We start from the raw sequence: 25,204 nt of genomic DNA, 5'->3' as shown, positions 1-25,204 counted from the left end.
AAAAAAAAACCCCACTAAGGTAAAATCTAAACAAGCACCAAAAGATAATCATAATCTCCCCCAAAATAGGTTATATACCAGCCTGCCTCACAAGTGCAAGGTCCTGAGTTTGATCCCTGGTACCAAAAAAATAAAAAAAATTTTAAAAGGTTATATAAAAAGAAAATAGGAATCATAGTTGCTACTTTGCCCAGCAGTGCATAATATATAAAGTATCAAAATATAGGTACTGGATACACCTTTTATTGAAAAGTTATTTTTATTTTTTATATGTGCTAGGGATTGAACCTTGGGCCTTGTACAAGCTAAGCACACACTATCACTGAGTTATACACCAAACCCCTGACTGTGATATAATTACTATAGAAAAATCAGGTAAAGTGGAAGATACTGGTATAAAAGAGCTAAATCTTTGTTTACTATAATAGGAATATAATAATATCTGAAATATATTATTCATGAAACAGCAGTATAAGTTATTATTCAGAAATACAAAGTAAATATTAGCAAAAGCTAGAAAGTAGTTGCTTCTAAGAAGCTAAGCTCTAGGAATAGGAAGAGAGATGCAAAAGACTGCTATTCTTGGTATAAAGCTGTTAGAAGTTTTCTGCAATCCTTCGAATAGGAGATTTTCAGAACATTTTATTCCCTGTCCCCACTTGGCTTCTCTACTTTTCTATAATAATCTTGTATTAATTGTATGTATAATTTTAAAAGATACTAAGTGCTTCTCTCTCTCTCTCTCTCTCTCTCTCTCTCTCTCTCTCTCTCTCTCTCTCTTTTAAACCACAGTGTAAATTATAAAACCAGGATAAATCAGGGGCTGAGCTTTATATATATACGTTCCTTCAGGGCCTTACCTTTTATCGTGGCCAAAATGAAGAAAGCAATAAGGGTGTTGTTGATGGCGCAGGTAGACTTGGCAACACAAGACAAGACCGTGTAGGGATTTAAGAGATAGCTGGGGAAGAACACACATATTTAGAATTAGTAATCCTGGCCAATGGACCAGTGAATCCTGGCCACCATAGGAAGTTCAAGAGATTTATTAAAAGTATACTCAAAGGAAAGCAACTTCTTAGAAACTCATTCTCCCAAGTAAAAGGGAATGGAGTAGAGTTTGGGCTTCAGTAAGTAAAAGGTACTGAACATTGTGCTGTGTGGTAATTGGGAAATCATCATATTTGATCATTACAGAGTCCAATAACACTGTAGTTTTACAGAAGAGAAAACATATTCAGTGGTTAAGTGATTTGCCCAAGGTTTCACAAGCTAATCAATACATTGGAAAGTAGGTCTCTCTGGCTTAAAGTCAATGTTCCTTCTCCTACTTAGCCTTCGGGGTACTCAAGCAGTATCCACTGAGCCAGAACTCATGGGCAGAATAAATATACACTGAATTCTACATCCAGTGCCATAGAACTTTACAGGACATCTGCACCTTCCACTGAAAAGGAGAAAAGCCAGAACACCTAGTCACTCCCAAAGTGGGAAAGAATGGACTGAGAAAATGAATCTGAAATGCTTGCGAGTTGGGAAATCTTTATATAGTTTCAATGGATTATTTTTACCTATTTCTATCCTGCTTCTTCAAATGATTTGTCATAGCTACAATGAGAATAGATTTTAAAAATATAGCAGTAAAATAAAGCAACAATCAAAACCTGGGAAAAATAAGTAAAAGGAGAAAGTAAAAGCAAAGGAAAGAAGACCAAATGGACATTCTACAGCATTATAATAATCAGCTTCAAATCCAGCTCTGAGTTTCATGCCAGAAAAAGTAAAAGGGAAGACAGTTATATAATTTTGATTACCATATAAGAAGAAACATATCAGTGTTTTAGGAAGAGATTATAATTATTATTCACAAATAAAGACCTTAAATCCAGTACCTCCCAGGACTGTAGGATTAGCAGTTCTAAAGCCAAAGGCCTAGAAAATTGTTGGTTTCCCCCCAGCAATTATAGATAAGCTTATTATACAACATTTAAAGAAATGACCACAGCTATTACAAAACTACTGCCAATAACTGGGTAGGCTGGCACACTGTTGTAATCCTAACATTCTGGGAGGCTGAGGCAGGAGGATCACAAGTTTGACCACAGCCTAAACAACTTAGTAAGAACCTATCTTGAAATAACAATTTTTTAAAAAGGGCCAGGAATGCACCTCAGTATGAAGGCCCTGTGTTCAATTCCCAGTACAAAACAAAAACCAAAAAATCACCTTACCCCCAGGAGACACAGAAGTACTCATAATGTGTTAAACATCTGGTTTTATTAAGGTAAGGTAGCTCCCACTTATATTTCCAAGCACACAGATATGAACTGACACTCCTGAATTGTTTAGTGGGAGGAAAATCAAGCCATTTTAAAACAATAATGTTCAAAAAGATACCAATCTGGAATACTGAATAGGAAACTCACACATAAGGCAGAGAACTGATTAAGAACTTTTCATAAGGCCTCTAATCCTGAAGAGTTCTAAGGCATGTTTCTCCATAAGAAAATTTGTCTGTTTTCAATGACTATTAGTTAACTACTATGAGTAATAATTCATATTTGCCTATGTCAGGAATATAAATGAAAATAACCTGAAAGAATTAAACCTACTGGCAATACTGGGTATTCCTAGAAAATTCTTTCACAATGCCCAAATAACACCCACTCTTCCACACTAGTCATCTAGCTGGGACAGGTATACCTGTCATTTTATTTGTTTTCTAAACTACCAATAGGGGATATATTTTACACAAAACATTGGAACTCTTAAAACAAGAGCCACATAAAGACCAGAATTTTATTCATTCCATATATCACCACTGAAGAACTTTTTTCTTACAAGTAGGTTGGAGATCAGATCAGACCAAGTCAGAATGCATCTGTGAAGGGTCCAATTGTGCATATCCCTGTGTGAGTCTTTGTCCCAATAGACACAGAATGGCTATGTCTCTTGTGCTGGCCAGAACCCCAGATGTGCAATAGAGCCACAGCAAATACTTGATGACTAAGACTACAAATCTCCAAAAATACAGCAAACATGGGAAAATTACATCAGATTTCCCTTGCATTTGTCAGCCTGACGCCTGATTTGTCAGAGAATACTTACAAGAGGGCCACTTTCAGAGGGATGTAACGCATTTCCATAGGGGTTCGGATGAGTTCAACCACATCTGGGGCATACTGATCCAGTTCTAGCAGGAGTTTCTGCTTTTTAAACTAGAAAAAAAAAAATAACAGACTATATGAAACAAAATGATTTTCCATTGTTTTTAGGGTAAAGACAAAAGACCCTGCGTTACCTACACAGCCCTACCTGGCTTGGCTCTATCTTCATCAGGCTCATCTCATACATGCTACCCCCACCTCCCACTCTCCAAATTCCAGCACTGTGACTGTGCCAGCTCCTTTGCTCCCAGGCGTTCACATTTGACCTCATCTCTCCATAATTAATGACTACACAGACCCAGTTAAATCACTTCCTCAGGACAGCAGTCTTCCTCCTGGCCCCAACTAGGCAAAACTCCCTTATTATACATATTCTTTCATAGCTCTGTTCATGTCATAACTTTTTCATTTATTTAGGTAATTAATGCCTAGCAACCTTCTTAGACTACAAATTCCCTAAGGGTAGAAACCATATTTTTGCTCACCATGAATGCCTAACACCTGGTACAGCAGACAAACAAAAAAGATCTGCTGCTGGATGTGGTGGCGCACACCTGTAATTCCAGCATGCAAGAGGCTGAAGCAGGAGGATTGCTCAGAATTTGAGGGCAGTCTGGGCTATAGAGTGAAACACTGACCCAAAAAACAAAAACAAAGCAAAAACAAAAGGATTGGTTGAATGGCTGAATGAATGACTGAATTGCAAAGCCAGTTCTTAGCCATTTTTCAGTTATTGTCAGTGTCCTAAGGATTAAAAAATTCAATCAGTAAAGCAAAGTATGTCCAAGCAAAGCAGAATGATATCAAATGTCAGTCAGTGTCTTAGGTTCTTTCTTCTTCATTGTCCTGTATCAAGTTTTTACTTCTATAGAGGAGATGTGAAATGGTCGTGACAAAAAGGAGGAGAGCGGGGTGTGGCTGGCCAGCTCGAATTAAGATGCAGTGGGATAGGGGGAAAGCTCCTACCCTTCCCTGATGTGCCGCAACAAGTTCATGGGTGCGCTCCAGAGTGAAAAACAGGTAGGCAATCTTATAAGCAAACACAAGTCAGAATACCGAAGGAAAAAGCCCCTGCATCTTAAATAGTAGCCCTGCTGATTTAATGATTAAAGAATATTTAGACAGCATAAAGCCAATTTATATTAGAGTATTTCAGAGAAGCCAAAGTAGCAAGTCCTAACAACATGTATGATCATATACTTAGTGATGAAATACGCAGATCATAATGACTACATACTGCATTATTACATTTTCATAAAGTTAAAAGTATTTGAAATATCTATTTGGGTGTGGTGGTGCACACCTGTGATCCTAGTACTCTACAAGGCAGAGGCAGGAAGATGCTAAATTTGAGCCCGGCCTAGACAGTCTCAAAAAAAAAAAAAAAAATGTCTAGGGAAGTAGCTCACGGCAAAAGCCCTAGGTTCAATCCCCAGTACCACATACACAGAGTCATCACAGGAAGACAAGTAGTCCCAGATAGTTTGCACTGGTTTAGGCAGAGGCTTTTTTTTTTGTTGTTGTTGTTTTTGTTTTGAGACAGGGTCTCACCATGTAGTTAAGACTGATTTGGAACTATGTAGCCCAGGCTGGTCTCGAACTCAGAGATCCTCCTGCCTCAGCGTCCCTAGTGCTGAGACTACAGGCATGCGCCACCATGCCTGGCTTAGGCAGAGGCTTAATCAGAAACCCGAAACAAACTTCAAAAACCTCCCTTTGATCATCTTTGTTCTTACAGTTGGCAGAGTCCAAGTTAAGCAGTGAAGATAATTATCAGTAAAATTTAAGATGCCACTCACAGCTGAGGTTGTTTAAGAAGACAAAGTACAAACGAAGGTGCTTTATAAGAATAGGGAGCTGGATTTGCACTCAAAGCACTTAAGAAACCACACCAGTGGTAGAGGAAGGAGGCCCACTAGCTGAGAGTTCTGCTGCAAAGTGGTCACCTGGAGGGACAAGAGCCACAAAGGTCATTAGAAGGAAAAAGGGATTTCCTCCGGGAGCAGCAGAGACAGGTGGGACTAGAGACCTGTTTCCCTGACTGGAAGCTGGCCAGCAGGGCTGCACCGAAAGGGGAGATACCAGGGATGGTAGATCCTGGACAAAAGAGATGCTGGGCCAGCACTGGAAGGAAGACTTGTGGCCACAATCTTCTCAAATACAGTACTTCAAAACAAAAGACCGGAAAGGAGAGTCACCAGGAGGGAAGGGCAGAGCAGCAGCCCTCAAGTGATCTGTTCCCTTACTTCTTGTCTCCCTCAATCTTATAAGCAGGGTCACCATTACAGCTGGCCTCACAGGCTCAATATCAGATCCTTTACCAATGATAAAACCTGTTTTTAAAATCCCCACTGCATCCAACTAGAGACAAGACTAAAAATTCTGAGTTCCAAATAGAAGGCTCCAGCCTCAGCAAAGAACAGACTAGATTAACATTGCTTTTGTCAGGTGAGGATCTGATGCTCAGTTGGTCACCATCAATCAGTATTCACACTTCACAGGGAAACGGCTGCAGAGTGGGTGGGGATGAGGCCTCCTTAGCACCAGGTTATTGTTGTTGTTGTTATTGGTACCAGGGTTTGAACTCGGGTCCTTGCCCTTACGAGGCAGGCAGCTGAACCACTGAGCTAAATCCCCAGCCCAACACCACAGTTTTGAGGATGCATTTTGATAGAGAATAACACCATTACCAAGGATAAAAAGTCTCAAATGCTGGGTGTAGTGGCACATGCTTGTAATCTCAGCACTAGAGAGGCTGAAGCAGGAAGATTGCCATAAATTTGAGGTCAGCCTGGGCTACACAGCAAGTTCAAGGCCAGCCTGGACTACATAGCAAAATCCTATCTTAAGAAAAAAAGAACCCAAAGGCTAGCAAAACTAAAATGCTTCCAAGACTGTATGATATTATCCCTTCTGACAAAGTGGAGATTTTTAGAGGAAGACATAGCCTGCTATTCTGTCTAAAACAACTGCAGTATAATAGGAGCACCAAAAGCTGTTATTTAGAATAATTTTTTTTTTGTACCAGGGATCGAACTCAGGTCCTTGCACTTTTCAAGGCAGGCTGCAACACCACTGAGCTGAATCCCTGGCCCCTAGAATGAGTTTTTTGGTGTTTTTTTTTTTTTTTTTTTTTTGGAATGAGTTAATTTTTGACATAGCATACATAAGACTTTTACTCTGACTGAGAAATCTAATGCTGTATTGTGATTTCTGAGAATGTATAAACAAAAATATTCCAATTGGATCAGGTATGTAGTTAACATGATAAGTTTGTTTTTGTTTTGTTTTGGTACCAGGGATTGAACTTGGGTCCTTGCGCTTGCAAGGCAGACGCTGAAACCACTGAGCTAAATCACTGGTCCAGTAAACAGTACAGTGTTTGCCTAGCATGGGCAAGACTCTGGCTGGGTTCAATCCCCAGCACTAAAGCAGTCAAATGAACAAGTAAATAAAATTTCCAATTTTTAATTTAGTCTTGGTGATAAAAGTACATCTTGGTGGATTAAAAAACAAGGTACTGTCGATAGCTCATTTGGTTTTTTTCCTCCCACTTTAAATCACAAAAAGCAGGAAAAAAATGTTTCTGCATAAACTCAAACAATAAATTAATTAAAATTATTAGTACTAAAGATATCTCTTGTGTTGACACCGAAGTCCAACTTTGTGAGAAAACTAACTGAAACCTACTTTTATTAAGTAGCCCCCCAAAAAAACTGTTTTAAGGCTGAGGGTGTAACTGAGTGGTACAGCACTTATCTAACATGTACAAGGCCCTAGGTTTGGTCCCCAGCACTACAATACAAAACAAAAGAAAACAAAAACCTCTTAATTGGGATACAGAAGTATTTCTATGACATATGAAAAGGAAAATAAAGGCCGGGGATTTAGCTCAGTGGCTCGGTGGCCTGCCTTGCAAGCGCAAGGACCTGAGTTCAATCCCCAGTACCAAAAAACCAAAAAAAAAGAAAAGGAGAATAGAAGGAATATATGTTCTCCCCAAAATATCTATATATAGCAAGAGAAAGAGAGACTATACATGATGTTACCATCAATAATCCCCCTTCATTAAATCACTTGTTTTACATTTTAGCTGAAAAGTTGTGGGTGATTGTATTTTTAAATGAAAGCTACCAACCTTCCCTCATATATACATACATACAGAGAGATCACATATATTTTTATATAAACAAATATACAAATTTATTTTCCCTAGTATCTTATATTGAAAAATTTCAAACCACAAAAAAGTTGAAACAGTAATTCAGCAAACACCTACATTCAACAGTTAACATTTTCCCACATTTTAAAAATTAAGTTTATTGGTACATTTTAGGTATACAGTACATTTACATTCATCACTGGGACCTTGTACCTTTATACAATGTATCTTGGTTCTTACTTTTTCCCCATTCCCCCTGCCCTCCCTTCAAACCCTTCACCCCTCCCTACTTACAAAGACTTTGTTTCCATTTTTTCCTTTTCTCATATTTTTTCTTTTCCCTTCTTTCCTTTCCCCTACCCCTCCCACTTCCCCTACCCCACTTAGACCTTTTCTTCCTATTGCACATTATCAATTGTACATTTGATCCTTATTTACACTTTTAGTTTCTCACACCAGGGAAACTATTTGGTATTTACATATGTGTGTGCTATTTATTTCACTTAAGAGTATGGCCTCAATGTGCATCCATTTAGCTAAATGTCTCTAGTTTCTCTTTCTTTATGACTAAGTAGTACTCCATTTTATAAAAAAAAACACATCTTCTTTATCATCTCTAGTTGACGGGTAAATTGTCTGTTTCCAAGCTTTAGCTGTTACAAACTATGCCTTGATAAACATGGGTGCACATACATTGTTGTGGTATGATTCTTTTAATTCTTTTGGGAAGATACTCAGCAGAGGAATAGCTGGATCAAACAGGACCTCTAATCTTAGTTTTTTGAGGTATCTCCATATTGATTTCCACAGTGGTTGCACCAATCTGCACTCCCACCAACAATGGAGAAGAGTTCTTTTCTCTCCACAACCTGTCAGCATTTGTTATTTGTTGATTGTTTGTTTTGGTTTTTTGAGACAGGGTCTCACTATGCAGGTGAGACTGACCTGAAACTCACTATGTAGCCCAGGCTGGTCTCGAACTCACATCAATCCTCCTGCCTCAGCCTCCTGAGTGCTGGGATTACAGGCATGCACCACCACACCCGGCCTGTTGATTTCTTGATAGAAGGCATTCTTTCTGGGGTGAGGTGGAATCTCAGTGCTGTTTTTATTGCATCTCTTGAATGACCAGTGATGTTGAACATTTTTTCATATATTAATCTGCTGCTTTGTCTGAGAAATGTCTGTTCATTTCAGATGCTCATTTTTGAATTGGATCTTTATATTTGGCGGGGTCTAATTTAAGTTCTTTTTTTTTTTTGGTACTGGGGATTGTGGGTCCTTGTGCTTGCAAGGCAGGCCACTGAACCGCTAAGCTAAATCCCTGGCCCTAATTTAAGTTCTTTATATATTCTAGATAGTAGTCCTTTGAGGAACAGCTGATACAAATTTTTTCCCACATTGTAGGTTGTCTCTTAGCTTTGGTGGTTTCTCTTGCTCTGCAGAAGCTTTTTTTTTTATATAAAATGAGATCCAAGTTGTTGATTCTTTGTGCTAGTTCCTGTGCTACTGAGGTTTTTTTAATAAAGTTCTGTTCTTTTCCTACACCACTGTCTTCAAAAGCTCTTCCTAACTTATCTTCCAGCAAGTTTAGTGTTTCTGTTTTAATATTTATATCTTTAATCCACTTCAATTTTGATTTAGTGCATGGTGCAAGATAGGGGTCTAGATTCCATCTTTGGCAGGTTGAAATCCAGTCTTTCTAACACCATTTGTGTGTGTGTGTGTGTGTGTGTGTGTGTGTGTGTGGTACTGGGGATCAAACTCAAGATCTTGTGCTTGCGAGGCAGGCAGCAAGGTCATTGAGCTATATCCCCAGCCCTCAACACCATTTATTAAAAAGGCTATCTTTCTTCCAGTGAGGATGGTTGGCACCTTCGTCAAAGATGAGGTAGCTGCATATGTCTGGAATTGTTTCTGCATCTTATAATCTATTCCACCGATCCTAAGGTATGTTTCATTTTGCCAGTATCATGATGTTTTTATCACAGTTTGCCATATTTCTTTTATCTTTATATATACAACACATACACACTTGCACACAATTTCTTTTTTTTTTTTTCTTTTTTTTTTTTGCCAATCCATTTCAAAATAAACTACAGAGGCTGGGTGTGGTAGCACATGCCTGGAGGCTGAGACAGGAGGAATGTTGTGAGTTTGAGACCAGCCTGAGCTACAGTGAGACTTTGTCTCAAAACAAAACAAAACACACACACACATAAACAAAATAAACTGTAGAGATAAAAAAAATTTTAAAAATAATAACCTATAGATATTATGCCACTTCATCCCTAGATACCATAGTTTACAAACTTCAAATAAACATACATTTACAACCTACTCCCCACATTGCACCCCCTACTGCGGAATGAATTCAAAGCCTTCACACTGAGCTATGTCCTCAGCTCTTTTTACAAATGCTTTATTTTGAGACAGGGTCTAGAGATTCTTGAGTCTGAGCTCAAACTTGAGATCGTCATGCCTCCCAGAGTCCTTGGATTACAGGTGTGTGCCTTCACACAGGCTTTGGGGGGGGTGCAATGTTGGGGATCAAACCACAGGCCTCATGATGCTAAACACTCTATCAAGTCACAAGTCCAGCCCCACATACAACCTATCTTGAGAAGAAAATAGCCACTGCTGAATTCCTCAGTTTATGAATCTCATTCCTAGTTATTTCATCAATGACCCTCAAGGAAATACTGCTGCAGCACTTCATCTCAGTATCTAAAATTTTCAAGTTATGCTCCATTAGTAAGATATATACCAGAAGATCTTAATGATACTGAGCCTCTAAGGGTAGCTCTTAATATTTCAGGACAGGAGTCAAAGACTCTTTGAGCACCAATAACAGCAATGGACTCTTGGGGGAAAAAAGATACCCACACATACACAGATGATTTTTCACACCAAAGCAAGGGTTTATAGATCCATTAAACCAATTAATTAACCTCCAAATTAAGAACTCTTATCCAGATATGATCTGAGGTCTAAAATTATAAATTTATTTTGAGACAAGTCTTGCTTTGTAGTTCAGGCTGGCTCTGATCTCACTATGTAGCCCAGGCTGGCCTCAAATTCATGGCAATTCTGTCTCAGCCTCCCAAGTGCTGGGATTACAGAATGCTGAGCTTACAGATGTGCACCACCATGCCCAGCCAACCCCTCTATTTGTTACTGATGACCAGTGCTATAGAAAGGCAGACTGCTATTTATGGCTGTATTACTCAGCAACAGAAGTAAAAATGCACCACAAACAGGTAATCCCAATGAGATGCAACTTTATCTTACCCCAACCTAAGTCCTCTCAGGGGCTGGCAGCCAAAAATAAAAAATAAAAAATTGCCAGGAGTGGTGGCGCACGCCTGTAATCCCAGCACTTGGGAGGCTGAGGCAGGAGGATCACTGTGAGTTTGGGACCAACCTGGGCTACACAGTGAGTTCCAGGGCAGTCTGAACTACATAGTGAGACCCTGTCTCAAAAAAACCAAAAAAAAAAAAAAATTTACAGTAAAAAAATATTTATTAAAAATATATAAATGGCTGGGTATGGTAGCACATGCCTATAATTCCAGCACTCGGAAGGCTAAGGCAGGAGGATTGCTGTGAGTTCAAGACCAGCCTGGGCTACATAGTGAGTTCCAGGTCAGACTCAACTACATAGTGAGACCCTGTCTCCAAAAAACAAACAAACAAACAAAAAATATAAATATTATATATACTTTAACATAACTACATAAATAGTACACATGGTTAATCTGCTAACTCAGGAAAAGGAGGATAGTTCTATATAGAATACCTTTTGGCTATTACATATGGATTAAGACTAGGGCTTATATCAATACTTTTACCAGGCACTTAATACATGCCAAATTTTCTAATTAAAATTACTCTTTTGGGCCTGGGGGTGCAGTTCAGGGGTAGAGCACTTGCCTAGCACGCACAGGGCCTAGGTTCAACCCCCAGAACCACAAAAAAAATCATTCTCCAGGGAAACAGAATCAACACTTGGGGATCCAATTTTACATCAGATAAGCCTAATACAAGTTAAAAGCTCCATCTGTTTTCCTTTGAAAGAAAAAACTGGTGAAAGGAATGGAAGATTTTTAAGAGACCTCATTAACATCACTGGCATTCAACTCTGTTCTAGAAAGTCTCAACTTGTGCAGTTGCGCGGATATTAATAAGCTACCCAGATTAAAATGACCTTTCTGTATGGACTAGCAGAGCTGTCTTGTGGGTTCAGGCTTGTCATTCCAGGGTTGGCTGAACCACCAGAAGCTTCACTCCCACTTCTGAGCATTTTAAAGTTGTATTCTTAAGTAGTGACCTTTGATTCCCTACAGTAACAAAGAACAGTGGGTTAACAAATTCCATCAGCTTTATCCCACCCACTAACTACTTACCACGACTTTATTGAAGTCCTGGATTGCAAAATACAGGGCAACAGCAGTGAGTACATCAGTTACCTGTCAAAAGGAAGACAAGTAATAGGAAACAATTCTGTTAGTGCAAGAGTAATGGAGTGCTGCCAGGCCCTGAGGTTCTGGAATGGCAGCAGACTACCCAGTCCAAATGAAGATCAGCCCTCTGACTACTGAAACAGATGGGCCATTCAGCAAGGCCTTACTGGAAATCTGAAGATAATAAGCACCTATTGAGGCCACTTCAATCTGGTGTACCACATCTGCTCTAGAACTGCAAGTTCCTTAAGTTGTCTGTAAAATGGGAATAATATCCACTATTTCACAAACCTCATGTAAGTCCAGTGCCTAGCACATAATAATTCTTCAATTAAAAGCAGCTATAATAATTATTAAGGGAGACCCTACAGACTTCCTGGGTATTTCCTGACCCAGATTCTTCAACCCTAGACCTTCAGGCTCTCAAAATTTAGCTCAGTCAACTCAATTTTCAAGACTTAGTCCCTGAAAGTCTTGTCAGGCCTATGTAATCTTTGCAGACTCTCTTGGCAGAGCACTTGGGAAACCCAGGATGCCCACACTGACACAATTAAAGCCAATTACAGAATCTTGCTGTTACAAAGTTCAAAACTATATAGTTCAGAAACCAAATTTTACAGAAGAATAGAATTAGAATTGGTCAAAGGTCAGAAACTGTTCCTCACACTTCTATAATACTACCAAAGTCCAAAAATTTCAAATTAAAGATACAAGTGTTTATTTTTATTTTCTGAGAGTTCCCAAATTACTAAGATTTTACTTAAAAACAAGCTGTAAAATTAATAATACATATGTATTGATTTTATCTGAAAAGTTACTTACCATAAATACCAATTCAGCATAATCAATGAGGAAATGGAAGAGGTATATTATTAATGGAGTCTGTAGGAAAAAAACAAACATGCAAGGAAATTAAGTTAAATCTTACTAAAAAAAAAAACCTTTACTATGAATGAATTACCATTTTTCTGAGTTGGGAGTAGAGGAAAAAACAATTCATCTATTTTCCTTCTTAGAATACTGTCCTATGCTAATTGACCAGTGTACATACAGGAGAGAAAAATTTAGTACCTGGGTCATTTTATCGCACTGGTACTATCTGTTGAGCAAAGAGGATTAAAAAACCCAATGTGTATTAAATATCTGTTTAGTCTAGAATGGTGGTATATACCTATATTTCCACTACTCAGTAGGCTGAGGCAGGAAGATTGCATGAGCCCAGTAGATTTTTCCTGAGCCAGGAGTTCAAGGCCAGCTGAACAATACAGCATGACCCTGGCTCAAAAATAAGTATGTGGTTAGGAACTGTTTACACAGTAATTTATGAGGTTAATTTTAGTTCTAAGACACATACCTGACTGTCAAGGGAACTCCACAGGGGACCAAGATTACTGAACCAAAAAAAAAACCTGGGAAATGTTTTTCCTTCTATTCTCTGGTAACTTAGTTCTTTCCCAAAGATTTGAGAAAACTCCCTTATTATAAAGCCATTTTGGCATGAGCTTTTTTTAAGACTTAAATTTAAGATTCAATTTCTTTCACAGATAAAACGTTATTCAATTTTGCTGCATTTTTTATCAGTTTAGATTAGTTTTTCTAGGAATTTGTCCACTTCATGCAAATTTTTGTCTCAGTAACAGAAGCTTCTACATAATATTTTAGTTTTTTATTATTTAAGGCGACAAATTTTCTTCGGAGTATGGCTTAGCAGAATTACACAAGTTTTGATATGCTGGGCTTTTTCAATATCATTCATCTGAAAATATATTCTAATTTCCACTGACATTTCTTCCTTAAATTGACACTACTTTAAAACATACAAGCCAGGCATGAGTGCTTACAATCCCAACATTTGGTGGCTGAGGCAGGAGGATTGCCATGAGTCTGAGACCAGCCTGGGCTCCATAGTGAGTCCAAGGCCAGCCTGGAATACATAGCAAGACCCTATCTCAAAAAAAAATGAATAAGTAAAATAAAGCATACAGACTGGGCATGTAGCTCAGTGGTAGAGTATGTGCTTAGCACATGTGACGCTCTGTGTTCAACCTCAGCACCAAAAAAAAAAAAAAAAAAAAAAAAAAAAAAAAAAAAATGAGAGAATGAAAAGATGAAAATAAAGTGTTTGTAGATGGGGAGGGGAGGAGGGGGTGAAGGGAGGGCAGAGGTAAGGGGAAAAAAATGAGGATCAAGACTTGCCATGTAAAGGTACATGATCCCAACAATGAATGTAACTGTACTGTATCCCTAAATGTACCAATAAACTCAATTAAAAAAAAAAAAACATATAGGGCTTAATTTCTTTTTTTCTTTTTCTTTTTTTGGCACTAGGGATTGAACTTGGGTCCTTGTGCTTGCAAAGCAGGCAGTGGAACCACTGAGCTAAATCCCCAGCCCTAATTTCAAATATTTGGAAGTTTTCTTTTTATAGTTTCTTTTGTGTTTGTTTTTAAGTCAGGGTCCCACTGTATAGTTCAGGCTGGCCACAGACTCACTATGTAGCTCAGGCTGGCCTTGAACCCGTGGTGATTCTCCTGCCTCAACCTCGCAAGTTCTGGGATTACAGGCATGTGCCACCACTTAATTCTACTATGATCATAAATTCTACTATGATACTTAATTCTATTATGATCTTTTCATGTTTTAATAATTAGTTTCTAATATTTCTACCATGATCATAAAAAAATGATTTCAGGAAAAGAGTGGAGGAGGTGAACGGAGGGCAGGGGTATGGGAGAAAAAAAAAAAAACGAACCAAGACATATCATGTAAAGGTACAAGATCCCAATGATAAATGTCATTGTAGTGTTTGATTTAAATGTACCAATAAACTTAATGAGGGGAAAAAAGATTTCAGTCATGTGAAATGTGTTGGGACTTGCTTTATGGCCCATGATCTAACCAGTTGTGGTAAGTGACCCATGTACACTTGAATTAAGTTTGCCAATGATTTATTTAGGTTTTCTATATCATTGTTGACTGGTATGTGGATCTGTCCTATCATGGGCTGAGAGAGGTACCTTAAACATCATTCACTATGACTATAGATTAGTCTATTTCTTTTATTATGCCTTTTTTACTTTATATATTTTGAAACTGTAGTTGGATGCAGTTCTATATAGAATTACTATGTATTCTGGGTGGAATCTTATTACAAAATAATTATCTTGCCAGTCACAGTGGTACTTAACTATAATCCCATGATTTGGGAGGTTGAGGGAGGAAGACTGCAAGTTCCAAGTGAGCCAGGACAACTTTATTTCAGATCCTACCTCAAAATAAAAGAGAATGTAGCTCAGTGATAAAATCTATTACTACAGCTATATCAGCCTTTTTGGGCCATGTTTGCATAACTGCATAATATAGCTTTTTCTATTTACTTTCTACCTGTGTCCTTATATCTCAGATGTGTTTCTGTTTTGTTTTTATTTTCTTGTGTTGGTAACTGAATCCAGTACACTGTGTATGGTAAGCATGTGCTCTAACTCTGAGCTATGTCCCCAGCCCTAGATATGTTTCTTAAAAGGAGTATATAACATTTTTTTTAGCCCAGTCTGTTGAATTTTTAAATCCATTTACATTAAATGTATTTACTAATATATTTGTATATAATTTTATAACTTAATTTCCACTTGTTCTATCTTCTCTCTTGCTTTTTTCTGTATTATATTTTACTGTAATTTCCCCCCTACTACTTGTAAGTTGTACATCTACCACTATTCTTTTAGTGGTTAAACTATGGATTATGACATAACATGTGACTTTAGAGTATAAGTGATTATTTTTGCCACTTCCTAGAAAACAGAAAAACCTCTGAACATTTAATTTCATATAGGACATATCAGGGTTACAGAATTTCAATTAGAATCTTTGGTACATTTTTAAAAAATTTTTCAGCCTCTAATATATTCAAATATTGAAGGGCCTTGGATTTAGCTCAGTGGTTCTAGCATCTGCCTCGCAAGTGTTCGATCCCCAGTATCAAAAAAATAAATAATAATAGTATTGATTTGGTCTCATTCTGTCCCTTCTCCCATTCTAGCAACTCCACTGCTACATATAGTAGGCCTTTTCACTGTATCTCATAGTCTGTTATGGCTTTTTCTTTGTTTTCTGTTTTGGATTTTTTTGCTGGGGTGGGGTGGACTGAGAATGGACTCCAGGGACACTTTACCATTGAACTAAGTGACAATTCTTTCTGTTTTGAGGCAGGGTCTCAAATTGTCCAGACAACCTTGCATTTGTCATCCTCCTACCTCCGACTTCTAAGCAGCTGGGATAAAAGGGCATGTATCACTGCACCCAGCTTCTGTCTTTTTCCTTCCAAGCTTCAGGCTAGGAATTTTTCACAGATCTTATTTTCCAGGTCACAAATCTTCTCTTTAGCTTTGTATAATCTATGAAACTGGTTTATTGCTTTTTTTTAAATGGTACTGTAGAATGAACACAGGGCCTCACTTGGTAGACAAATGCTCTGCCATTGAACTATATCCCCGGGGCTTTTAAATTTTTATTTATTTTTGTTTTGTTTTGTTTTTTGAGACAGGGTCTCACTATGTAGTTCAGGCTGGCCTCGAACTCATGGTGATCCTCCTGCCTCAGCCTCCTCAGTGCTAACATTACAGGCAAAGGCATGTACCACCACTCCTAACTCTTATTTTTTGAGACAAGGTCTTGCTAAATTGCCCAAGCTGGCCTCAAACTAGTGATCCTCCAAAGCCTGTGTAAATGGGAAGGGGAGGAAATCAGAAATAAAGAAGAATTAAGATACATTATGTACAGGTAAAAATTCCCTATGATGATGTGATCAATGTGTATGACAAATATGTACTAATAAAAAAAGTTAATAAAGAAAAATCTGTTACTGTATCCCTAAAATGTACCAATAAACTCAATTAAAGCTGAAAAAAAAAAAAAGAAAAGAAAAATTTGTGATCCTCTCCCTCAGTCTCCCAAGCAGCTGGAATTACAAGCATATGCTAACACATATGCTAACAACCAGCATCAACTGTATTTTTCGTTTGTTATGTTTTGCAGTTCTAGAATTTAGATCTGATTCATTTTTATATATCTTAGTTCTCTAACTAAATTCTATCTTCCATCTTTAAAATATAATAATAATTGATCACAGTAATTTTATTGATTGATTGCTTATGGTCCCACTACCTATTCCAGGCTGGCCTTGAACTCACAATGTAGCCCAGGCTGGCCTTGAACTTGCAGTGATCTTCCTGCCTCAGCATCCCCAGTGATAGGACTACAGGTGTACATCACCTTCACGGTAATTTTAAAGTCCAAGTTTGATAATTTCAGTATTTGAATTCACCGATGAAACTTTTATTGTCTTTTTATCTATCTTTTATTATGTTTGGTAATGTTTAACTGAATGATAGACACTGCCTATGAAAAATTATAGAGGCTGTAGATGAGGCTATTTTCTTCTAGGACAACAACAACCACAACAAAAACAACTCCAAAGCTTCTGACCAAGTAATTAGAATAGAGCCCTATAATCTAACTAGGAATTGAGCTATTTAGAAGCAGTATTTGGTCCTTATAAGACTGGTCTATATCTGATCCACCTTTACTGCTAGAGTGTAATCCTTCAGAGGCTGTAATTGAAAAATGAGGTCCTTTATCAGAGCCTTGCCAGCTTGGTTGCTACTACACTGAAACTTTTATTTTTCCAGCACCCTGAGACTACCAATAGCTCTGCTTAGCTCCTTGGCCTATTACTACATATTCCCTATTCTATTCTCTGCTTCTCAGCCTGTACCACTTACAAATTGGTAAATGCTTTAAGAAGAAAGCAGCTCAGACTATTGGTCTCACTTTTTGTACTTTGTTCTCAAGTCCTGGTAATCTTGGCACTTTCCAATGCCTTCAACAAGATATGCTGTACACTGATACTGCTTGTCTAGTTGTTCTTGGCAGGAGTGTTGGCCTGCTACTACAAGCCAGTCCACCAAGTCACCAGAACCAGAAAAGAAGTGCATATCTTGGTTTCAGGGAGCTCATGCTGGTGACTCAGGAGCACCTTCTCCAAGCCCAACTCACATGCAAAAATGTGTCCTGTAAAAGGTACTGTAAAAGTCATGGACAGGCTCTTTAGTGAGATCAAATTAGCACTATAGAAAGAACAAAGGCCGGGAGCCAGACCAGGGTTTAAATCCTGCTTTGGGCAAATTGTTTCCCTCCTTTGAGTCTTGGTTTCCTCTCTTCCAAAATAGGAACAGTAACTTATCTCACAGAGTTCTTAAGAGAACTGAGTGAGGTAATATGTCCAAAGTACTTATAGTGCCTAGTACATAGTAAATGTCATATGTTAGCTACCTGAGATCAACTTTTTACCTCTTTTTGAAATCAAGAGCTATCAAATTTGCCTTGCAAAGTTCTAAAAAAGATTATAACTGTCTTCTAATGGATTTTGGTTTGCATTTATCCTTGTTAGTAAGAAGCAGTAACAGGTTATTTACATTATCAGTAGCCTCCTATCAAAATGTCTTGATGCTACAGATAATTTAGAATGGCCCTAAGTATCAAAAATACTGTAACAGTTTCCAAAAAGCCTATCAGCTAATGGGCTATTTTCCATGTTGAACTAACATGTATACAGCAAGTAGCTGTATATATATGTATACACCATGCCATACTATTATACAAAAGTGTGTGCTAGGGCCAAGGACTTAGCTCAGTAGCATCACACCTGCCTTGCAAGTACAAACTCACGAGTTCAATCCCCAGTACCAAAAGAAAGAACAAAAAGCGCATAATGAATGTAATGTGTGTTTATGCTCCATCTTCATTTATGTTCCAGTTGGAGTATGGTGTGAGTGGATGAAGTCATAATTTTTATCATCAGTACTTGGCTTAAACACAGAGAACAAAAACATCTGTTAGAGGCAGTCAAAATCTAATCCGTGATTACTAAATCCCCTTTGTCTCTCTTGTGTTGATTTTTTTTTCTGCACTTTTTATCTTTTACTACGAAATAAATAATAAAAATCTGCTCAAGATTAAAACCAAACAATGCAAAGCCATGATAAAGTTTCTCTTTAAAAGTGTTCTTTTCATTTGGCTTGACATAATTTTATTTATATTTTGGTACTTGGAGAAACTATATTAAAATATATCTTCAAGCTGGGTGTGATAGTGTATGCCTCTAATCCCAGCACTTGAGAGGCTGAAGCAGGAGATCACTTAGAGTTCAAGGCCAACCTAGGCTACATAGTGAGTTCAAGTACAGGCTGAACTACATTTTGAGACCCTGTCTGAAACAAACAAATCTTCACTGTTATCACCCTAGTGCAAAGCACTATCACCAATAGAATCCTAGCCATTTTCCCTGCTTCTTGTCCTATAGTTAATTTCCCTCACAATATCCACAGAAATATTAAACATAAATTAGAAATATGATCATTTATCTCCTAATTTAAAAGTCTCCAGTTATCTTCCTATCACACTACAAATAAAACCCAAACTCTTATCCATCTATGTTCCAATTTTAGCATATGTGCTGCGAAGCGAGCATTTACCCATCTATGTTTACAAAAAGTTCTGTACGACCTGGCTCCTAACGTCATTTCGATCTTACTCAAATTTCACTTCTTCAGAGCACCTTCTCTGAACACACCAGCCACAAACAAGACCATCACTCATTATCCTTTTATCCAGATTTTTCTAAATCTAATTACTATTAGTTGAAGTCACATTTTTAAAACTTTAGCTCTATAGAAGAGTAACTGGCATACAGTAAACTGCACATATTAGTGTATAACTTCACAAGTTTTGACCGACACGTATACCGAGGAAACTTTTACAATTAAGACAATGAACATACCACTCCCCTTTCAATTTTACTGTTCATCCCAAAACACAAGCTTTATTTCAGTGGTGTTCACCTTATTTTTCTGTTTATCTTTTTTCTGCTCAGATCTTTATTATTTATTTTGCTTATTTTGAGTTTATGTTTTCCTCCTTTCTTAATGCAGAAACAGCAATAATTGATAAGACCTCTTATTTTCTAACATAGGCATTTAATACTATTAATTTCTCCCTCAGAGCTGCTTTAGTAACACTCCACATATTTCAATAGGCTATGTTTTCATTTTCATTACTTTAAAATTGCTGTCTAATTTCCCTTTTTATTTGTTTTTTGATCAGGTGGTTACTTAGGAATATGTTAGTTTCCAAATATTTGAGGATCTTCCAGGTATCTTTGTTATTTTTCTTTAATTCCACTGTTGACACAGAATATACTTCACATGACTTGAATTATTTTAAATGTAAACAGTCTTGGGCCAGGGATTTAGCTCAGCGGTTCTGCTGCCTGCTTTGCAAACGCAAGGACCAGAGTTCAATCCCCGGTACCAAGAAAAAAAAATTGGAATAAATGTAAACAGTCTTGTTTTATGGGTCAGACTATGGTCTATCTTGCAAATGTTCCACATACACTTGAAAAGAATATGTATTTTTCTATTATTGAAGAAGTATTCTTTTTTTTTTTTTCAGTAGCAGGGATTTAACTCAGATCCTTGTGCTTGAGAGGCAGGTAGCAGGTAGCAGCACCAATGAGCTAAATCCCCAGCCCAGAAGTATTCTTCAATTAAGTTGGTTAACAGCACTATTCAAGTCTCCCATATCTTCACAGATTCTCTATATGCCTGCTCTGTCAGGCACTGAGAGAGAGATACTGAAACCTGACTTTAATTGTGGATCTGCCTATTTTTCACTGTATTCTCAGCCTTTATCTTATATGTTTTTAATATATTTTATAAACATTTAAGATTGTTATCTCCTCTAAAGAACTGACCCCTCTAGCATGAAATGAAATTATGTATTCCTGGTGATTTTCTTTGCTCTGAAATGTTACTTTTTTACTTATTACGATTCTTTTAGAAATGTAAGCAGCATGATGCCAGGGGACGTGCCTTACATTGTATCCCTAGCACACAGCACACTAGAAAGCATTTGGTAAGTACTTAACAAGTCTCACAAAGGAAAGGGACAAGTGAGGACTGTGTTGGGATGCAAACAGAAACACTGAGGTAGGCGCTAGGAATAAGTGATTGAAAAGGTGCCAGTACCTGTTGTGAGGAAAGCGCATATTATAATCAATAAAGTACAAAGACAATTTCAAGAGTGTGAAATCAGCCACAGAAAGGATAAGCATGAGATTCTTAGGAAGATATAGGAGTAACATCTAATCTAATCTAAGGTGAAGAAGGATTTCTGGAGGAGGTAAAGAAAGGCTCAGCTAACATCTATAGAACCAACTATAAAAAGAGGGAAGAATGGCCTTCCCTGAGGAGAGAACAGCATAAACAAAGACAAGTGAATATAGTACAGTGCAATGAAAGTATGTCAGAACTCTCTCAGGGGTTCTTAAAATGTTTAAAAAACATACTGCCAAAGGCCCATAGCACAGGCCCCAAGCTAGTGAGCTACTCTTTGGCATGCCAAACACCTCTGTTCCCAATAATAGTTGTTCGTATCTGTTGTTACTGCAGTTTGACTAGACATCACTACAGAGAAAATAAAATACGAATGTAAAAGACAGTTATTTCCCTAATAATCAAATTAATTGCATTTGAAAGATCACACAGAAAAGACAAATTTAAAATTTTTTCTCAAAGTATGTATGAGGGAGGAAGATATAAAAATTATAGGGAAAATTGTCAAACTGGAAGATCTGTACTTTAAAATTATATGACCAATAAAAATAGAAAAGAGACTGGAAAGAAATGTAGTTGCTATAGTTAGGAGGGTCTGCAGGAATCTGTATGCCCTACTAAGGTATTTAAGACTCCATGCTAAGGTCACCAGTGAGTGTTCAAAAGTACTGAGCAAGACACAGACAAAATTAGATTCATGTTTTAGAAAAATGGCCATGACTACAAATTAAAAAGTAAATGAGCAGGACTGAACTGAGAAACACTCATCAGAAAGCTGTTGCAATAACTCAGCCAAGAGGTGATGATAAACTAATTAAGAGTATTTTTTCTAGTCTTAAGAACTCATTTTATGGGTTAAATAAGCTTTGGTAGGCTAAGAAACCAACTTTGCTGTACAATTTTCATAAGAAAGCATGTTTCAATGAACCAATTATAAGCCACTCAGCAGACAACCTATTCAAGGACTGCGAACTGTTACAATTTATTTGCCATTAAAAATAGTCACTTCTACAGAAGCCTCATCTGTTTCCCCAAGTTACAATCTTATCCTGGATCATTTCCACTGTAATTGTGAAACCTCCTTCTTATGCAAAGGACATCTAAAAAAGGACTGTTTCTAAATTTTTTTTTCAAAACTAGACCTTTTTAAACGTTTGTACAAAAACTGAGGTTAGGCTTTGGTATCTGTGACTGTAAACTACTCTTGGCACCCAGAAAAGAAAAGAATACTTACTTCATGAAATACTGCTCCAGAATATGGAGATACTCCCAAGTCCAACAGTGAAAGGCCTTCGACCACTGAAAAAATAAGACATTGAAGTTCAGACCTCAGAAACATCAACAGATGGACAAAAACTAAAATGTTACAGCTGGTGTGATGGCACACACCTGCAGTCCCAGCACTTGGGAGGCTGAGGCAAAAGGATTGCCAGTTCAAGGCCAGCCTAAACTACATAGTAAGACCTTGTCTCAAAACAATAACAACAACTAAAATGTTACATACTCCTAGAACCAAGAAGGGCCTCAAATTTTAATCTCTCTTGCCTCATCCTCCACAACTGGCTTTAAATCTGGTTTTGAACATTACCAAAAACAAACTTTCACACACAGCACCCTTTCCATTGCGTGGCAGCATTCACTGTAAGAAACTTTTATGTTAAACTGTAAAAACTTCAACCTTCTTGTAACTTCTACCTCGCCCTAGAAAGGATTAATTTATGTATATTCTGTCCCATTCCAAAACAATAAGAAACCCAAACCTGGTGATGAACAGTGCTTACAGAGTGAGGCAATGGGCAGTCACTTTTCTACGCTGTTTCTTACCTTTGTATCACATTTTCTTCACAGCAATATATACTTTTAGTTATATGCCTTCTGATTCTAAAATGATGGTGTTTTGTTTTGTTTTGTTTGAGATATGGTCTCACGATGTAGTAGACCAGCCTGGACAACTGGGAATAGTGGGGCAGGCCAATAATCCCAGCATTCGGGAAGTTGAGGCAGGAGGAATATGAGTTGCAGCCTGGGCTACACAGTGTAACCCTGTCTCAAATAAAAACAGAAACGGGGCGGAGGGTGTGGACATGCCTGTTATCAAAGTACTCAGCAGGCTGAGGAAAGAGGATTGCCTCAAATTCAAGTCCAGCCTGTACTACACAGCAACTTTGTCTTTTTTTTTGTTTGTTTTTGGTACCAGGGATCAAACTGTGGACCTTGCGCTTGCAAGACAGGTGGTGGCACCACTGAGCTAAATCACCCTGCCCTCAGCAACTTTTGTCTTTTTCTTTTTCTTTTTTGGTACTGGGGATGGAACTCAGACCTTATGCTTGTGAGGCAGGCGGCGGAACCACTGATCTAAATCCCCAGCCCAGCAACTTTGTTTAAAAAAAAAACAGCCTGGGTAATAAAAATAGCTAGATGCCCATCTCAAGAAAAGGAAAGAAAGGGGGAAAAAAGAGAGAGAAAGGTGTTTTCTAATCATATAGCCTTTTGCAAGAAGGCCTTTTGAACTGAGATTGAATTACTATTCAAAAATAAATAGATGGAAAAAAAATAAAATCAAAGTTACAAAGTTGGTTCCAAAAAGTCTATATATTTGTAATGAGTGGGTCATAAATACATCTTAAATTTATTAACCAATCTTAAAAAAGGCAATCTATTTACACAATTCACAGTGGCCATAAAGTAAAAACAAAGCCTGTTGCTCAAGATGATTGTAACTGGTCCTTTATTCTGGAACCAGAAAAAGTCCTTCAAGGAGCAGCATAAAGAGGATGCTGTGTAACAAAGCTATTAAATCCTTCACAGCTTTACTGGAGCCCCCAGAGATGATTCATCAGCCCACTTTATAAGGCAGCCCTCGACTTAAATCAACAGCATCTCACCAGAGCAGTAAAAGCAACTCTAGAGGACCAATATAAGGCTGTCTGGAAATATCACTAATTCTGGTTTAATACATACGGGCCATGCAGCTAGAGGACAGAGGGCAGGGCACTTTTAGACAATTGCCTAAATGTAATCGGACTCAGATGTCTTGCTAAATATTATACATCAATAAGTTTGTTAATTCTCTGCCAAGTGTCTAGAATGTGATTCTGCTACCTTTGTTTTGTTTTTTGTTAATGGGGACTGAACTCAGGTCCTTGCACTTGTGAGGTAGACAGCAGAACCACTGAGCTAAATCCCTGGCCCTTGTGTTTTTTTTGTTTGCTTTTTGAGACAAGATATCACTATGTAGTTCAGGCTACCCCTGAACTCACTATGTAGCCCACACTGGCCTTGAACTCACAGTGATCCTCCTGCCTCAGCCTCCCAAGCACTGAGATTACCATTGTATGAAGTTCTGCTATCTTGATCATAGTATTATACTGCTTCACGGACAGAATAATTGATAATATATGGAAAGGGTCAACTTCATGTAAAAAACACTTTTAAAAAACATTCCCAGCACTTGGGAGGCTGAGGCAAAAGGACTGCTGCAAGTTTGAGGCCAGCCTGTGCTACACAGCAAGACTTTGTAGCTATGTAGTCCCTGAGCTACACAGCTAGAGACTACATAGTGAGACCCTGTTTAAACAAACAAAACAACAACAACAACAACGAAAACATTGCTATAACATTAAAATGTATAGAAAGTGTAGCTCAGGAGTGCTGCTTCCTGCCTTGCAAGTGCAAGGTCCTGAGTTTCATTCCCCAGTCCCCCCAAAAAAAACAAAAACAAAAAAAAAAAAGAATGAACATTTTGGCTTCGCCTACGGTGCATCTGGGGACACCTGAGCTCTGAGCGTACCAAAATCCTCTTTAGAACATACTGGTGAATCAGCTGGCTGTGGGTGCCCAACACTCTGGAAAGTTGAGGAAGTTGAGGCAGGAGAATTGTAAATTTGAGCCATTTGGACAATTTAGTGACACAGCAAGACCCTGTCAAAATACATAAATGAATAAACAAAGTGAACCTACTCTATGTTTAAAAGAATAGTCAGAGCTGTCAAATTCTAATATATATTAACAAGGTTCCAATTATATACTGGAAACTAATTCTAAAGTTAGTTTGACAAAAATCCTACTTAGAGAAAAAAACAAAAACTCAGGAAAGCCCAAACAAGCCATTGATTTACATCATTCTTTTTCCAAATTAAAACATGTAAGATGTACAGAGTAACTGAACAGCACTTTGTGAGATTCTTTTATACATTTAATATTTTACAATAGTTGAATAAGAGCTCATTAATTGTCACTATT

The 25,204-nt window shown here is 37.8% G+C and overlaps 1 protein-coding gene across 1 annotated transcript in view; it reads right to left on the bottom strand.

The window, feature by feature from the left end:
* Window positions 1-25,204, bottom strand: part of Pigu (phosphatidylinositol glycan anchor biosynthesis class U) — a 92,164-nt gene that overhangs the window by 59,850 nt on the left and 7,110 nt on the right. Inside the window, exons 2-6 of the mRNA XM_010639925.3 lie at window positions 22,197-22,261; window positions 12,615-12,674; window positions 11,736-11,798; window positions 3,109-3,218; window positions 861-961 (exon numbers count right to left, since the gene is read on the bottom strand). Coding sequence (XP_010638227.1) covers window positions 861-961; window positions 3,109-3,218; window positions 11,736-11,798; window positions 12,615-12,674; window positions 22,197-22,261 — 399 coding nt within the window. The remainder of the gene's footprint in view (window positions 1-860; window positions 962-3,108; window positions 3,219-11,735; window positions 11,799-12,614; window positions 12,675-22,196; window positions 22,262-25,204) is intronic.

This window comes from Fukomys damarensis, unplaced genomic scaffold (genome assembly GCF_012274545.1).
Source record: "Fukomys damarensis isolate Sample0158 unplaced genomic scaffold, DMR_v1.0_HiC HiC_scaffold_22, whole genome shotgun sequence".
NCBI lineage: Eukaryota > Metazoa > Chordata > Mammalia > Rodentia > Bathyergidae > Fukomys > Fukomys damarensis.
Note: the sequence above shows the minus strand (reverse complement) of the source record. Positions and strands in the feature narration are given on the sequence as shown.